The sequence below is a fragment of the Plecotus auritus genome (assembly GCF_963455305.1).
Source record: "Plecotus auritus genome assembly, chromosome: 3".
In the NCBI taxonomy this organism is placed as follows: Eukaryota; Metazoa; Chordata; class Mammalia; order Chiroptera; family Vespertilionidae; genus Plecotus; species Plecotus auritus.
In genome coordinates this window covers 124791364-124809689 of record NC_137772.1, presented here as the reverse complement: position 1 = coordinate 124809689, position 18326 = coordinate 124791364, and the positions used below count along the sequence as shown (strand labels likewise).

At 40.6% G+C, this 18326-nt stretch overlaps 1 protein-coding gene across 4 annotated transcripts in view; it reads right to left on the bottom strand.

Moving 5' to 3' along the window:
* The window catches only part of FLT1 (fms related receptor tyrosine kinase 1), a 215233-nt gene that overhangs the window by 180085 nt on the left and 16822 nt on the right, over window positions 1-18326 (bottom strand). For 3 of the 4 annotated variants that reach the window (XR_013960060.1, XM_080658492.1, XM_080658494.1), the window contains exons 2-3: window positions 963-1059; window positions 353-576 (exon numbers count right to left, since the gene is read on the bottom strand). The exons of the other annotated variant lie outside the window; for it this stretch is intronic. Coding sequence is in view for 2 of the 3 variants with exons in the window: in XM_080658492.1 (XP_080514618.1) it covers window positions 353-576; window positions 963-1059 (321 nt within the window). In the remaining variant the exon portion in view is untranslated. The remainder of the gene's footprint in view (window positions 1-352; window positions 577-962; window positions 1060-18326) is intronic. 4 annotated transcript variants of the gene reach the window in all.

Genomic DNA, 18326 nt, shown 5'->3' with positions numbered 1-18326 from the left:
AGCTGGTGTACCTCAGCAGTTGAGCATTCACCCATGAACCAAGAGGTCACTGGTTCGACTCCTGGTCAGGGCACATGCCTGGATTGCAGCCTCAATCCCCAATATGGGGTATGCAGGAGGCAGCAATCAATGATTCTCTTTCATCCTTGATGTTTCTATCTCTCTCTCCCTCTCCCTTCCCCTCTGAAATCAACAAAAAATATATTTTTAAAATGCATTCTAAAATTTTCTACCTTTTCCCCAGGCCTTTTCTTTCCCACTCCCTAGGAAAGCTCCCCTACCAATGGGACAGGGTAGGTTTATGACTTCTGAGAAGCTATAAAAAACAAAATGTAGAAAGTGGAAGTCTTACCATTAATAAATATATAGATTGTAGATTCTGTTAGCTTGTTCTTTGAAGTAGGAGATAGGTACTTGCAGCTGTAGAAGCCAGTGTCCTTTGCCTCAGCTGTGGTCAAGGTCAAAGTGCTGCAGAACTGCTTGCCGCCCCTTCCACAGGCATATTTAGTTATGTTCAGCCTTTTGCTTTCCTTACTCACTGTTTCAGGCAAAGACCATGAGTGGTCTGCTTTCCCCCTGCAATCACAGATAAGAAAATAAAACACAATTAGGGCTGGGGCCAGCTCCGAGGCACCCATCTCATTAGGCAGCACTATTCTGAGGTCCTTTCTTAAGTGTAGTCATCTCTCTCTTTACAGAAAAGCAAGGCATTTAGAAAAGCTTTTCAACAACTCAGATTAAAGATGCAAAAATGTTTAGGGCATCCCTTCCCCTGTTTGCCTTTGAGTGAGTGAGTCTTTTCGGGAGGTGAATTACCTCCATGTGAAGCAGGACACATGGGGTTTGCACTTTGCAAATCACAAGAGACCACTGAAGTCTCTACTTTGCTACTCTGACAGGTGACATTTCTACTTCACCTTAGGAAGGGCAGCCAGATTATCCCCAAACTGACAGTCACTTACCTGCATTTGATAGATAGCTTCTTGCCTGCTTGTATGACGTGCTGGGTGCCTTTTAAATTCAGTTCAGGACTTTTTAATTTTGAACCTGAACTAGATCCTGGAAAATAAATTTTTGAAACATATTATTTGTAAATTGCCCTCTCATCTTTTTTTTTAAGTCATATCTTTCCATAAAGGTGACTTTTCATCTTTAACTTAACTTTCATATGCAAGAAGGTACACCTAATACAAAGTTCTCTTAATTCACTATTTTTTTCTAGTCCAAGTCAGACTTGTGAATATTATATATCCTTTTATACGAAACTAGAGACCCAGTGCATGAAATTCATACAGGGTGGGCGGGCTGTGTCCCTCAGCCCAGCTTGCACCCTCTCCAATCTGGGACCCCTCAAGGGATGTCCGACTGCCCGTTTAGGCCCAATCCCACCAGGATCGGGCCTAAACGGGAAGTCAGACATCCCTCTCACAATCCAGGACTGCTGGCTCCCAACCGCTCACCTGCTTGCCTTCCTGATTTCCCCTAACGACTCCCCTGCCAGCCTGATTGACGTCTAACTGCTCCCCTGCCAGGCCGATTGCCCCTAACTGCCCTCCTCTGACAGCCTGGTCACCTCTAACTGCCCTCTCCTGCCAGCCTGGTTGACCCTAACTGCCCTCCCCTGCAGGCCTGGTCCCCCTTAACTGCCCTCCCTGCTGGCCTGGTTGCCCCCAATTGCCCTCCCCTGCAGGCCTGGGTCCCCCCCCAACTGCCCTCCCTGCAGGCCTGGTCCCCCCCAACTGTCCTTCCCTGCAGGCCTGGGTCCCCCCCAAATGTCCTTCCCTGCGGACCTGGTTCCCCCCAACTGCTCTCCTCTGTTGGCCTGGTCACCCCTAATTGCCCTCCCCTGCTGGCCTGATCACCCACAACTGCCCTCCTCTGCTGGCCTGATCACCCACAACTGCCCTCCTCTGCTGGCCTGATCACCCACAACTGCCCTCCTCTGCTGGCCATCTTCTGTCCACATGGGGGCAGCCATCTTTGACCACATGGGGGCTGCCATCTTGTGTGTTGGAGTGATGGTCAATTTGCATATTACTCTTTTATTAAATAGGATGATTTAAATAATATCCAAAAGCCCATTATTTTAGAACATTATCAGATTTATACATGGTTCAAAATGCAATTACATTAAGACCACAAAAGTGTGAACAAAAAGGGGGCCACATACTACACCTGAGAGGAGGCCTGCATGGCAGCCTTACATGCTTAGAGACCTAAAGTAATCACAGGATGGTCTGCACATCAAAGTTCCTAACTAAAAGTGGGTCGTGGTGGGTCAAGTCCTGGGCCTGTAGCTTCCTTGACAAAGGTCAATCTTAACCTTAAGTGAACCTGTCCACTGTTGTTGTTGTTTTTGCATCTAACATAATATACCTTTGAAACATCCGAATAGCCTCTTTTTCCAGAACCCTCAGGGCACAACCGCTGGCACCAGAGCAGGAGACCACAGAATCCCTCATTGTTATCTTGTTCCCCAAATACCATCTCTATGTGCAGTTAATGTTAAAACTATATTGTACACACCGGTGTAATGGGAGTATGTATCTCCATTTGACTTTTATCCAGCCCCAGAGATTTCCCTGCTTTGCTTTCTCCCACCCCTTAATCTACCACTAGTGGATTTCATGTAGCCTCCTTATGTCTCCTCCTTTGATTGTAATGTATAAAATAAGCTGCAAAACTGCCATTCTCTAGAGCATTTTTCAATCGGTTGAGATTTTGCTTCCTGGCAGTTGTCAGTTTTGCTCAAATAAACTTGTAAAAATTCCTTATAGGTTTGGATGTTTCTTATGTCAATAGTAGTAACTTATTAAAAACTCTCAGGATGAAATGTCAATGTCATCCAAAATATAGTTCTAATACCTGTGTGGGTCAACTGTATATATGGCCTATCTTTTTTCCTGAATACAAAGCATACAAATTTTCCTGGGTTCTAAACAGAGCTCAGCCATTAGTTAAGCCATAATATTTTGGGCAAGTCATTTTCCTTCTGGACTATTTTCCTCATTTGGAAAACTAATTCTACAACCAAAATCAGTTTTAGATGCCATTTGGTTTGTCTTACATAATCTCTAGATTCTCTCTATCATTGAACAGAAAAAAAAAACCAAAACTGTTCATTCCTACGTGACATTTGACAAGCACATCTCATGAAGATTGTTGTAAGACAATAAAATAAACTGCAAACGTGCCTTGTAATCTCTACATCTCTAAACCACACAATAATAATATCCATCCTATTGACTGGCTGCGTGAGCCTGGACTTGTCACTCCTCTCCCCACAATTCAGTTCTCTTATCTGGAAAATGAGAGCCTGGACTGGATAACCTTGGCTCTAACGTTCCATTACCAACAGTCCCTGTTCCAGGGCTACTTGAGCCACATATACTACAGAGATTGACTCTCTCCTGAAGCTCTCATTGACTAGTCAGATGAAGCTCAATAAATTAATTGCTTTTTTCAGATCAATGAATATATCCTCAGGTGAGGATAAAAAAAAAAAGGAAAGTTCAGAAGAAATATGAAGAAAGGGAAAACAATGCCACAATCAGCAGTGTTCTAGAGGAGCAGTTACAGAGGGGGAAGATTCTTGCATGCATCGCTCCAAGACCAGGCCAATGTGGCTGAGCAGATGGCTCTGTGCTGGAGAGCAAGGAGCTGGAGTTTTATCTGAGGACAATCAGGGCCCAGAAAGGCAAATAAATTGTCCTTCCTCTTACCTTAGCTCATATAATAAAGGTATTTATTGCTTTTAAAAAAGAAAAAAAAATGATCTCTCTACCTCCTCCTCCTCTGCTCCCCACTGCCCCTCCTCACCTTCCTTCTCCTCTTCCAGCTGAGGCAGCGCAAGGTCTAGTAAAAGCCCTGGATTAGCAGGGATAAGGGTTGGGGGAGGAAATGAAGATACTCTGGGAGGGAGGAAAGATATTCTGGGAGGGAGGAAAGTTAGGTAGAGCCAATCTTAGGGAATATTTTTTACTTTAAAAAATAAATTTATACAGTGGCTTTCAAGGTGGAAGATTGAGCTGGACAGTCCTCCAGGTATTAATGTTAGATCTCAGGTCTGAGAGATGAGCTCTACATGTCAAATTCCACATTTAAGTCTAGCAGTGCTCTCTAGTGTTTCTCTTGGGTCCTAATATCTAAAAAAATAAAACATGAAAACTAGATTCCGTTAAAGGTCTGCAGAGCTGCATTTGAAGTTTAATTTCTCCATTTACTCACCATGTGGCTTTGTCATTACTTAATTTGTTGCTCCTTGTATCCTCCAGTGTAAAACTGGGGAACCCACGCCCTTTCTCACAGGTGTTGTGTGTGGATTCAGTGCTGTGTCAGCTAGGTGGTGGCCATGCTGCCTGGCATAGCTGCTACAGGACCTGCTCCCCTCTCCACTTGTCAGGGAATAGTGTGCTGGGCATGTATTTGCAAAGATATTAAAGGAACATTTTCTGCTTTTCTGGTGTTGCTGATAATATAAATTAATATTTGTAAAGTAACTTTTACATATAATAAGTTCGCGTATAAAATTACTACTAGAAAAAAATGGTTCAATATTAACTAAGTTAAATTAAAGTCACTGATTTATATGGATACAATTGGTCTACCATATACCCCCACAGAACAAATCAATCCATTCAGGCACCTCAGGAAAGCCTTCTGTACTTCACTCATGTTTATGGGTTTCCTGAGGCAATGTCTAGCTCAAAATCAGTGATGCATGGGCATGCTAGGCTTTTCTAAAGCCACGGCCAGTGTTTGCTAATACCTGTCCTGAGGAATGTCTAGGCCAGAATGATTTCTGCCCTTCTTTATGGCATGCAATGCTGGGGATTTGGTTGAGCAATTGTTCATGTGCTGGAAAAGACCCAGCACCACTTCCTGTGGAAAATTCTGGCATTGCTTGCAGGTAAGCTGTGTAGCTTGTGTGGAGCTGAGGAGTTTTCTCATCTAGGAGAAGCCACGGGTAAAAGGCTCCCTTTTCATGGTAGGTATGGGCCATTCCCACTGCCTGCAGCTTTGGTTTCCAAATTGAATGAATCTTTCTTTATCATCAGCAATCCTGATCCTAATCAGAGAGAACCTTTACCTCAAAGGACCACCCACATGCCAGCAGAGAGAAGATCCCATGAAGAATATGCCACCAGCACATTCCTCTCTTCACTCCTGTTCCATCCTCCAACCGAAAGAAGACAACACAGCTGAGTGATTGAATAAGACATTGAGACAAAAATAGGGTTATTGGAAAGAGTACAAGGGAAAAGGCTAAGAACAATATTTTGCTATATAATTTATCCCCACTGACATCAATTAACTTTGCACTTGGAATGAGGAAGCCAGATAAAAGAAGTTCATTAAAACAAAGGAAAGGAGAAGTATAAGGAAACTGTATTTCCAAGGAACTGGACCACGAGTACATCACCAGTTAACAGGAAACTAGTTTCGTAAAGATCAATGGAGGTGCCAAGATACAGTTTAACAAGAAAACTAATACTAGTAAAGTAAAAGAAAAGTGAAATATTTATTCTTCAAATGCTTCGAAATGACATTAGGCCTTAAAATAATTATTCGAGGCAGTTTAACATCCACATACCTGTTTGAGTAACGAAGATTTAACTAACATGTTTTGGATTACCTACTGTATGTCAGATATGTTCTCCATCTCAGTAGTGATATATATATAAAGATACAAATATGTCCACATATGGGTGCATCTTCACACCATGCGCAACTTAGTTTGATCTTCCTAGTAAGTAGCTTGGAATCACACTGCTCGTTCAGAAACAAACCCACAAGATACCTCATTTCCGAGGGTGGAGTGCTACAATTTAACAATACTCCCCCATTGTGAAGCTCAGATGGGTATCAAAACAGATTGCCATGGTAACCTAGAAGTCTGGCTTACAAGAATTATTGCCCTCTCAGTGAACTAGGTGGTCTGTGAACTATTGTTTTCTTCTAAGTAAACTACAATATAATTATGAGGGGCAAAGAAATCTCCTTGTATCAGGAAAATTATTAAATAAACAAAAAACACAATGCAGAACATAGAAATAAGCTTTATCACATACTTCTTTATTAGAAAAAACCAGTAAGCAGTGTGGGCTAATAATATTTAAAAAACAATATGCGTCCTTGGACTTAGATGAACACTGACATTGTGTTATCCTAGTCTGAATATTATTTTCATTGTTTATCTGTTCTGTATTATCTGGTAGGTAAGAAAGAGAATAGAACTTCATGACCCTTTAACAAAAATCCCTTCTCTCCCCACTGCCAAGCGTTGGTTAGAAGCCCCTCACACAGGCTGTCCTGGAATGCCACTCTCCATGCTTCACCTTCATCTCATGACAGCAAATGCAACACTTTCTTGGACTTCAGTGGGAAGAGAGTAAAATTCCAAGGAAACTATGATTTTATTTTGCAACCAAATCCAAAGCCCAAATGATTGAGGCTCTTTTTTCAAAGCTACCATGCTGGGTCCTAAAAGAGTGAACTCCCACTATAGGTCATGAGGAACCACACACAGCTCATCATTTTAAGGCTGAGAGAAGACTCATATGTAAAGTCTGACTGAAAGTACATGAAGCAAACTGTCATTTGCCCAGCCGGCATGGCTCAGTGGTTGAGCATCGACCTATGAACTAGGAGGTCACAGTTCAATTCCTGGTCAGGGCACATGCTGAGGTGTGGGCTTGATCCCCAGTGTGGGGTGTGCAGGAGGCAGCCAATCAATGATTCTCATCATTGATGTTTCTCTCTCTCTCTCTCTCTCTCTCTCTCTCTCTCTCTCTCTCTCTCTCTCTCTCTCTCCCTTCCTCTCTGAAATAAATAAAAATATACTGAAGAAAATACACACAACTGCCTTCTTATTAATCTAAGTGGAAAGTGCTTTTACTAGTTGAATGCCACCTGGAAACAAGTACCTTAGCTCCACTTCCTTTCAGATGCCACCCCTTTGCCTCTACTCTATTGAAAAGGAACTTATTCAAATAAAAATCATGAAATGTCTATGCTTCTATTTTTTACTTAGTCAGTCTCCCAGCTCTGCTATTAACTAGCTCTGTTGTGACCATGGACATGTCACATTTTTCATCTGCTAACAGAGTGGGCTGGATTTAAATTTTTACAATCCCTTCCAGGTTAAAATTCTGTGATTCTGAAATCACAGTAATTGATACCAAATGTACAGTTTGAAATTGCATTCTAAAGATACTGATGACTAATAAAAAGACAGATAACCCAATTTCAAATGGGCAAAACATCTGAATAGACATTTTCCCAGCGAAGATATATAAGTGGCCAGTAAGCACATGCAAAGATACTAGATGTCAATAGTCATCAGGAAAATGCAAATCAAAACCACAGTGAGATACCACTTCACACCCACTAGGACAGCTTAAATAAAATAGACAAATATTAACAGTGTTGTGAGGATATGGAGAAATTGGAGCCCTCATGTATTGCTGGTAGGCTTGTAAGTAGTGCAATCACTTTGGAAAACAGTTTGGCAGTTCCTCAAATGGTTAAACATAATTTAAACATACAACCCAGGAACTCCACTCCAGGTATCTAACCAAGAGAACTAAAAACGTCCTATATAATAAAAGCCCAGTGACCGAATGGCAGAATGACCAGAATGACTGGTTGACCAGTCGCTATGATGCACACTGACCACCAGGGGGAAGACGCTCAACACAGAAGCTGCCTCCTGGTGGTCAGTGCGCTCCCACAGTGGGAGTGCCACTGGGCTGACCAGGATGAGCAGCACTCCCATAGCAGGTCGATCCCCGCAGACTACACCCCCAACCAGTGCATGAATCCCATGCACTGGGCCTCTAGTGTCCATATAAAAAACATATCCATAGCAGCATTACTCATAATAGCCAAACAGTGGAAACCTAAACGGATAAACAAAATGTAATATAGCCATACAGTGAAATATTATTTAGCAATAAAAGGGAATGAAGTATTGATACATGTTACATCAGGGATGACCCTGAAAACTTTATTCTAGGGCATGTGGAGAAAAGCCCACATGAGGACACAGTGAGAAGGCAGCCATCCACAAGCTGAAGAGAGAGGCCTCAGAAGAAGAAATGAAACTTCTGACACCTTTAAGTCCAGTTTCTAGTACCATGAGAAAATAAATCTTTCTTGTTTGAAAAGCAAAAACGAAGACAAAAACACTATGCTAAGTGAAAGAACACAGACACAAAAGGCTACTGATTATACAATATCTTTTATATGAAATCTCCAGAGCAGGCAAATCCACAGAGACAGAGAACAGATTGGTGCTCAGGAAAGAGGGGAGTGGAGAGTGACTAATAGTGGGCATGGGGTTTCTTTGTGTGGTGATGAAAATGTTCTCAAATCAGATGGTAGTGAAGGTTGCATAGGTCTGTGAATACATTTAAAACTACCAAATTATACAATTTAAAACAGTGAGTTTTATGGTAGGTGAATTTTTATCTCAATAAAGCTGTGATTAAAAAAAAAAAAACAACTCGACTAAAGTAATCACAGAGTTAAGTTGAAGGCCTAGAATATCAAGCTGTTTTGAACTTTGTTGGCACATATGAACCCATTGGTGTTAGGTTTTATGTTAGTTATTTTTCTGGCTCAAAGCTTTAGAGGGCTGATTTCAGAGAAACAATTTTTCCTTCATGATCAATAACATCACTATTTATGTATTAAAAGCTTTATAAACATACTGCAAAAAAATCACTGTTCCCCCAAATCACAATCTTTTTATGAATTTAGTTTAATGTTAATTTTAAATCACTTCTAATTGTATATTTTTAATTTTAACTGAATTTTATATAACAAATTTTATTTAAATTGGAATTTTAACAAACTGAGTCCCATTGAAAATTATATTGTGAGAGCTCTGTTTCCTTTTATATTAAAAGTATTGATTTCTAATTTATTTGTTTTTAATATGAAGCTCTGTACATTAGTTTTATTTCAAGTGAGATACATCTGTCTTTGATTTCACAGACCTTATTTCCAATAGTGCATAATCCTATGTGATAAATGACCTCTTCAGCTAAATATGAATCCCCAAGTATCATGTTTCTAAAATTTGATTTTAAGATCATGAGCCTCTACCAAGGTTGTGTGAGGTTAATTAAGCATAATTCATAATAAAAGATATTCTTTCCTCAAGATGTAGCTTATTAAAAGCTTAAGTCTCACATTAAATATTGTAAAATATATTTGGTTGCTGACAAGGGGGAAAAAAGGTTAAGAATGCAATTGCAGATAAACCAAATTTCCAGAAACTACCAACATTTTGTTTGAGATGCTAATTCCTGCAAGGCTCTAGCACTTAATAAAAAGTTACATCTTGGTCTTGACCTCTGTGTCATGCCACATGAAAGTATTTATCAGGTAATATGAAGTGCACATTATAACTGAAAACACTAATTAGCAAGAGGGCCTTCATTATGTGCATTTTTCTTTCACTTCTGGGATGATGGAGCAAGAGTCCAGGGCTCATGTTCCATCTACCAAGAGACTAAATCAAAGATGGGAAAACCAAGGGAATCTGTACGGCAGCATTGTAACTTGAGTGCCACAATTAGCCATGACATCAGTTTAAAAAATGTTATTTTTCTCCCTAAAAAACTGGCCTTAAATCAAGGAAGCATCTAAATAAATGAAAGAATGTTTACATAGATATAAGCACGCATAGGTACCTACCTACCAGTATGCACACTTTTCTCTTAGTGAAAACATCGTTTGCTTTGGGTCTGGTGGGAGGTGGGTATAGAAATGAAAGAGGTTTTTGGTGTGTGTATCTTAGTCACATTCTTCATTCTTTCAGGCATAGAAAAAGCTTCTAGTGTGGGCTTTAGAAATGGATTGTATTGGACAATAGCACTTTTAGATGAGCAAATATAGCATATTATGTTAGGGTGACTGTGTCATTGACCTTAGAGTCGTCCAAGGACCATGCTTAGGTGGCTACTGTTCAGCAACAACCAAGGATGAGGCAAAAGTTGGTTACAGTTGTTCATATGGAAAATAATGCAATAATTTAATAAATAATAATACAAGAATAAACGCTGTGTTTCGTGTACTCACAACTACAAACCTAGTTTTTCCCCAACCTATACACTTAATTTGCAGAAAGTTGCTAATCCCAGGGATTTGCTATTTTCCTGGACATCTTTACATTATGTTATACTCACCATTTTACCACATGGACCCAAAAAAGAACTCACTGGCTTTTTGCTTTGTAGTGTTTGCTATTGTAAGTGATCCCCAAATTATTAGATTTGAAAGTGTCTGGTCTCCATGTCTTAACATAAAATTCAAAGGTAATCATTTATATAGCTTTATGTTCTAAATTCAAGTGTAAAAAACTGATGAAACTTATTTTCAGTGTTTAATTTCAGGAGCTAGCAGTGCCACTACCCTATAGATACGTCCATGTAAATAATTCTGCTGCAGTTTGTTTTAAAGCTGCTTTACAATTCATGTTTAATTGTCGGTTGTCCCATTTATAGATGTGCAGCACATGGCACAAAGGACAATCCACAATGAGCCACTGCAGTGGGCAACATCTAAAATAGTCAGAACTTGAACAGTATTCATTCCATCCAGGCATGGGCTATTGACTTTACTCATTTTTCCTTAAACTTTATAAAAGTTATTTAAAAGGAAAAAATTCTGTGTGGTTTGAGATGTTAACCACAAGAAAAGTACTTTAATAACATTGACATTCCTACTATCACTGTTTAAGAGGGGGAACGTCTTCAGTGTACCTCTCGGTTTTTCACTTGACACTGCTTCTTGGAGGGTCATGGTTTAACAGGGCACGTTCATTTATCACCAGAACTGTCACCAGGCTACCATCAGGGGTCTACCCTCCCAATGACCTGTCCCATGCACAGCTCCTTTTCATGTGACATCAGAGTTAATTAAGGTCAGTCAGTGAGAAATCTCCTGCTGGCCAAGGAGTTACCTTTTCCCAAAAAAATGCTCTCCTCCTACACCACTGTCCTTTCATTGAACAGGTTGAGAAACCACCTCTGTAGAGCTGCCTAACAACATGTCATTTCAGTTTACCAGAAGATGTCATGGACGTTATCTGAGCTGCCTGGAGCAGGGGTCAAGATCTGGTTGACAGTGCATGAGACATAGCTCTGCAAGTATTCAGGAGAGAAGTCTGGTAGATCTTCATCTGGTTACAAAAGGGAGATGAACAGAACAAATGGTCTTTGTTCCCTAAAAATGCTGGGGGGAAGGTTTCTTCTGTCAGGCAGGGCTTAGCCACATCTCCATTTCCCTATCAACAGCAGGAAATGCATTACATTTGAGGTATGCTCCCCACTGGTCTACATTCAGAGGACTGTGGGGAGGCTGGGCCTGATGTCATCGGGTACAGAATGGATCATATCACCAGCAGTGTTATGCTATTTATTGTTCATGTTGATTTCAGGCCAGAATATATTAACTTTCAGGTTATGAACACCAGAAAAAGATTGCTTAGTAGAGGTGCAATTTCAATAAACACATGCAATATACCTGTATGCAAGACTGTGACAGAGTGCTTATTGCTGAAAGAGCATTCAGACAGATGTGCATTAAGAATAGTAGTAATATCATTAAAATGCTTGAACTGACACAGTTATTCATTTGGAAGCATCAGATTATTGTATGTATGCAACCCATGATTTAAAGGAAAATTTTCTTTGCTCTACAAGGCACTGGGATTACAGTTTGTTCTACAACCCAATATTTTACCAATTACTCAGTGTCCATTACTGTTCAATGCTAAAGTTCTAGGTGTCTATGGAGATGATGACAGCAGGTTTCTGAATTTCATGGACATGTTATCTGCATGAGCCCCTGTGGGTTCCCTTAGGAAGGAAAGCATCAGAGAAGATCTGGAAATCAACTCAATATAAAAGCTTGCCATATAATTGTTAAAGTATATAAACTAGAATTGGAACTGTTAAATTTAGCTTAGCCACTGCCTATAACCTGTCATGCAACACAGATAACCTTCAGATTCACACAGCTTTTTCTAGGGGAAAATGATGGAGCTGTATGTTGTGATGCTATTAATTAACCAGAAAAAAAATGCATCATGCTAATTTGCATTTTGAATCCAAAGTAATGCATTTAAAATTTGTATAATAAAATGAAGAAGAATAGGCAGGCAGGCAAGCATGTGCCTTAACAGTGTAGCTATTCATGCCCAATGTTTGGTCTGTTCATATATTCTTCAACGTTATAATCAATTACAAATAATGAGAGGATGACATCTGTTTTGCATATAAAAATAGCGCAGAAATAAAAGGAGATTGGAAGGCTGAATATGATGAAGTTCTGACATTACTTTTTTAAAAAATATTTTTATTGATTTCAGAGAGGAAGGGAGAGGGAGAGAGAGATAGAAACATCAATGATGAGAGAGAATCATTCATCAACTGCCTCCAGTGCACCCCACACTGAAGATCAAGTGGGCACGTGCCCTAACTGGGAATCGAATCATGACCTCCTGGTTCATAGATTCAACCACTGAGCCATGCTGGCTGGGCCTGACATTAATTTTAAGTTTACTTGGACAGTTTATAAAATCCTAACTATATAGAAAACATTTTTCTGGAGTACTTTAGACTGTCTATAAAGATAGTGCTTTATAAATTCACTCACTAAGAGGAAAGTTGAGATATCTCTGTCTTTATAACCAATAATATACACAAAACTCTCTGATCCTTGAGATTTAAATGGCCAAGAATGTGCAATAAAGTGATTCATCATGAGTAAATTGAATTTTTGAAAGCTATGCTAGCATACTTTCTAAGGCTCATTAAACACTATCCTTGACATTGTGTTTCAATATTGTCAAAATCAGTTTTCTTCTACATTAAATTATTTGAAATATAATTGTTTTTCACTAAGCATACTTTAGAGACTAAACCTGCTTAGACAATGGGATGGGTGTGTTGACTTAACTATTCTTTTTTAAAAATTCTGGATTCCTTCAGTTTCCATGTTTTCTTACAACTTGCCAAATTTACTTAGTAAATATTTGTAATAGCTGTTCCTTCTTAAGTTTTTACAAACTTTAAAAAAAATCTCATCTCAGCCAAAACCGGTTTGGATCAGTGGATAGAGCGTCAGCCTGCGGACTGAAGGGTCCCGGGTTCGATTCTGGTCAAGGGCATGTAACTTGGTTGCGGGCACATCCCCAGTGGGAGGTGTGCAAGAGGCAGCTGATCGATGTTTCTCTCTCATCGATGTTTCTGACTCTCTATCCCTCTTCCTTCCTCTCTGTAAAAAATCAATAAAATATATTTTAAAAAAAAGAGATTCTTTAAAAAAAAAAAAAATCTCATCTCAGATGGAATTAATGTTATACAAGTTTTGCTGAGAGTCATGGTTCTGGAAGGGAAAATAACCTATTAAAAGCAGTGTGCTTCCACCAGCGGTATCTCATCTTAAAAAAAATAATTTACTGAATGTTTTTCATTCATTTCAGTATGTGAATGAAGACCTTCCTGACAAACATCACAGGAAACTTTCTAGTTATTTGCACCCTAAACCTGGAGAACATTGTTTTTAATTCTTGGGACATTTTTACGCATACACTTTTATTAATCTATCTAGAACTTTGTTTCTAGAATTAGTCTTTTTGGTATCATCCAAGATACTACATCTCTGATGAAAACAAAACAAAACACCAATTTCTGTTACCAGTTGGACATCAACCTAACAGGCCTTAAAATAACATATGAATCAGCTCATTCTGGGGGACAAGGCCAGAACAAATAGAAATTACATAAAGCCAGAAGGAAGACGTCTGTGGAGATGTAGTAAGGTTCCTAGTATCAGCTCTGTCCCCACAAACTTAAACTACTCAATCCTCTGAAAGAGGCCCATGACTCTAGGAATCTGGGAATTCCTCCCTCATTTGTCTATTACATTCCCATATGACCACTTCCTCTCACTCCCTCACCTTTTTGATTTCTCCAATCTTTAGCCTCAGTATTTATTCTCCCATTTAATATTTTAAGCATATACTAAGAGGAGCATATAATAAGAAGAAAAGATTGCTTTCTTTAAGTTTCTAACTTAGGTTGAATAATAGATAAGTAAAAACTATATATAGGTGTATATAATTTCTTACTTATAAACTTTTTATACAAATACGAGAGGCCCGGTGCACAAAAATTCATGCACTTGCAGGGCGGGGCGGGGGGTGGGGGCTCAGTCCAGCCTGCACCCTCTCACAGTGCGGGATTCCTCAGGGGATGTCCTTCTGATGGCTTAGGCCCACTCCCCGAAGTCAAAGTCTGGCCTCCCTCTGTGGGAGGCAGCTGGGCGGAGATCAGGGGACGGCATCGCCCCCATCACCCCACCTGCTGCTGCCACTGGCCTCCCTCTGTGGGAGGCGTCCAGACGGTCCGATCAGGGGATGGTGCCAGCCCCCCTCCATCACCCCTCCGCTGCTGCTGGTCGCCACCCACCCCATCGCCGTTCCCTCCCTCTGCCTGCTGGCATGTGCTTTGGCTGGCCTGGTGCCGCCTGCGCGCCGGCCCCACCCCACGCCAACTGTTCATTCCACCGTTCAGTAAATTTGCATATTTCGCTTTTATTATCTATACTAATAAAAGGGTAATATGCTAATTAGACTAGGAGACCTTCCGGGAGACTTTTCAGACATCCTTCCGGACAAAGCCATGGTGGCGGGGCCAAGACAGAGGCAGTTAAGGGATGATCAGGCCAACAGGGGAGGGAAGTTGGGGGTGAGCAGGCTGGTGGGGAGGCAGTTGGGGGCAATCAGTCTGGCAGGGCCGGGCAGTTGGGGTTGATCAGGTCGGCAGGCAGAGTGGTTAGGGGCAATCAGGCAGGCAGGCAGGTGAGCAGTTAGGAGCCAGCGGTCCCGGATTGTGAGAGGTATGTCCCGACTGCTGGTTTAGACCCAATCACAAAGGGATTGGGCCTTAACCAGCAGTTGGACATCCCCCGAGGGGTCCCAGATTAGAGAGGATGCAGGCCAGGCTGAGGGACACCCCCCCGTGCACAAATTTTATGCACTGGGCCACTAGTATAGGATAAAATTACATTATAATTATATGTTATCACAGGGAAGTACCAGCTGTGGAGGTAGCTAACCCAGCCCAGGGAGTGAGGAACTTCTCTCAGAAGAATGATATTGAAGGTAAGGTCTAAAGAAGGAGTGCGTGTGTGCTTGCAAAAAGGGAAACACCAGTGAATCTTTCTCCTTCAAAGACTTTCAAATTTTCAAACCTGCTAAAACTTATCTTTACTTTTTAAGCAATTGTTGCGAACTGCCTTTCAAAGTTTCTGGATTCTACAACTCTGCTTTCCTTGACCTCCTTGCTGAGAGGAGAAAGGCCTATTGTCTTCATACATAAATAAATATCTGTCTTCACTTGCCACTAGAAAAAAATCCAAAAGTTAACATTTTCTAGAATATATGCCCAGGTCACACTGTGAAATCACAGAAGAGGCTTGGGATGAAGACATAGCAATTAGGGTCATAAAAGAAGATGATGGGATGTGATCCATTAGCCAGGACTTAACTTGTTCTCCCTTTTCACTCCTATTCCTAGCCCAAACCTTCTTATTCAAGATGGAAAAACAATGGCAACAACAGTTACATTACCTAGTATCTTTAGGCTGTGTTGGTATACCTAGAAATTAGTGTTCCCATAAACTGTCCCTCTTCTGTGCTGTTTGGAAACCTTGAACAGCAAGGGTATCCCAGCAGGAGGATTTATTAAAGGAAATATCTCCTGGGAACCATTTCTTTGGTGGCTGGGCAGTTTAGATCCTCATTCTGAAGTCTGAGTCTATATTCAATTCAGGAGAACATGGCAAGCTCAACTAAGGATAAGAAAGGTGGCCCAAATGGAAGGAACAGAACATTTTAGATGTGTGGGGAGAATTATCAGCAACTCTTGTACATATGTCTGCCAACCTCCTTCACCTACACAACTCACACATAGTTTCTTAGAAGGAGAGCTAATGTGGAACCATGATTCCTTCAAAGGCCTCTGTGACTCAGCGGGGTGGTTAGGATATAGTTTCAGTTATAGTTTCAGTCAGTTCAACCAGCGCTTATTGAGTGACTACTATGTCCTAGGCACTGTACTGTATTTACAGCTGGAAGATAGCAGCCCTGAGCAGCCTCCTAGGACATGAGTCATCTAGAAATTGATTATATGAATCCCATCTAACATAATAGATGACTTATATAGGAGAATATATAAGTCAACAAATAGAGATAACCTTAAATACAAGGCATTCATGCTAATTTCCTGAATGCTAAATGACTTTATGTGGCAAACACTTTGCATAGGGTATTTTTCATTTATGAGTTTTGAGAACAGGGAATGGGGGAGTGAGTGGTAGAACCACTTTTCATCTGTGCATCAACAATGTGTGTCAAATATCCCTAACACTTAAGAAGTTATAGGTGCATTTAGGGTGCTAATAAGGAATAATAATTTAGTAATAAATAGGGGAATTACTCAATCCTTGTGGTCCCCCACACCCTAGTTTTAGCAGAATTTCCTATGGAGAAGATTTCAAAGCTATAAACATTTCCAAACAACAACAGAGAACAAAAATCCAATCCAGCAGTTGACATTAAGTGGAAAAGAGAGTTAAACAGTGTTTTCCAAAAAGAAAACAATACCATTAATCATAGTCCAAATGCTGTAACAAGGGTTTACATGGCCTTTTAAAATTGTTTGTTTGCAATCTCCTCTAATAGATCCCTGCCTTCCCCTTTGTTTACATATATTTTTGGTGTCTCTAATGCCAACTTAGAAAAAGAAAACAAACATAAAAATCAAACAGTCTATATCTCACTCCTTATAATTTTCATCCAATGAGTATATCCATTTGACCACTCCACTGTTTTTTTGGAATGAAAGATAAACTCCTCAATAGATGGCAGGATAGGATTTTTCTTAGATTGGGATAAACGTGGCTATATTCTGGTATGGAAATGTGTCCCTCTAAATAGTAGATCAAGCCAAAAGAAAATGCTTTTTTCTCTTGACTTCTTGCAGGTTTGCATTCCTGAAAGGAATAATCTAAGGAAGAGCAAGAGACCCAAGGAGCAACAACAGGGCAAGAAATGTTTCCATTTCTGACAATAGTAGAAGGGCTGCCAATTAAACAAGGCTGTGGCTGTGTCCATCCCAGACAGAAAGTAATGCCTCCAGGAAAATGCTCTAGAACAGTTGTCTTTTTCTCAGACACAATAGCTTGTTATTCTAAACCAGGAAAACCAAAGTGGCTTTATTTCCTAGATTTTAACATTCAAGGTATATTGGGTAGATGTTGGTTTTTATTTGATTTGATTTTTAAAATAATCCTCAACCAAGGATATGTTTATTGATTTGAGAGAGAGAGAGAGAGAGAGAGAGAGAGAGAGAGAGAGAGAGAGAGAGAGAGATCATCAGCTGCTTCTCACACTCCATCTGGGAATCCAACCCTTACCCTAGGTATGTACCCTGACAGCACCCTGACAGGAAATCCAACCCTCAACCTACGTGTGTGGCCTGGCCCAATAAAACCACAAGTTTCCTTTGCACAGGAGGACACTCCAATCAACCGAGCCACCTAGCCAGGGCAAAGGGCACTGCTTTTAAAATCAGAAAGATGAAGGTTTGTGAATCCTAGTCTGGTCACTCCACAAAGGTGTGTGACACTCAGCAAATCAGTCTGAGCTTCCAGGTTTCAGTGGGGGTAAAGTTAAAAGGGCACATGCTCAGGAGATGCTGGTTGGTGTATTCCTGCACCTTCCCTTGGGGTGGTATTAAGTGGGCCCCTGTCCCAATCTAGGTAGCATCTACCTTCACAGTCAAACACATATCAGGGTCCTTCCTTGTACTCATTTCCTTGAGAAAAAGCTCCAAGTCTTTGAAGTTTCTAGGATCTAAAAGGTGCACAGAGAAGTAGACACTGGGTTCCTGGAAGCAGCATGAAAGAGGACAGCCCAGCTTTCTCAGAGGATCTGCATGATGAGGCCTTTTCCAGAATCAAAGTAATGGCTGGTCTCAGCATCCTTTTGCTTTAGTTAGTTAGTTTGTTTGTTTGTTTGTTTATTTATTTATTTATTTATTTATTTAATCTTTATTGTTGAAAGTATTACATGTGTCCCCTTTTTTCTCCCATTGACCCCTTATAGCCTATCCCTGTCTCCCTCCCCTCGGCCCCAGGCCTCCACCATCCTATTGTCTGTGTCCATTGGTTATACATATATGCATACAAGTTCTTTGGTTGATCTCTTTCCACCCACCCACACCTTCCCTCTGAGATTGGATAGT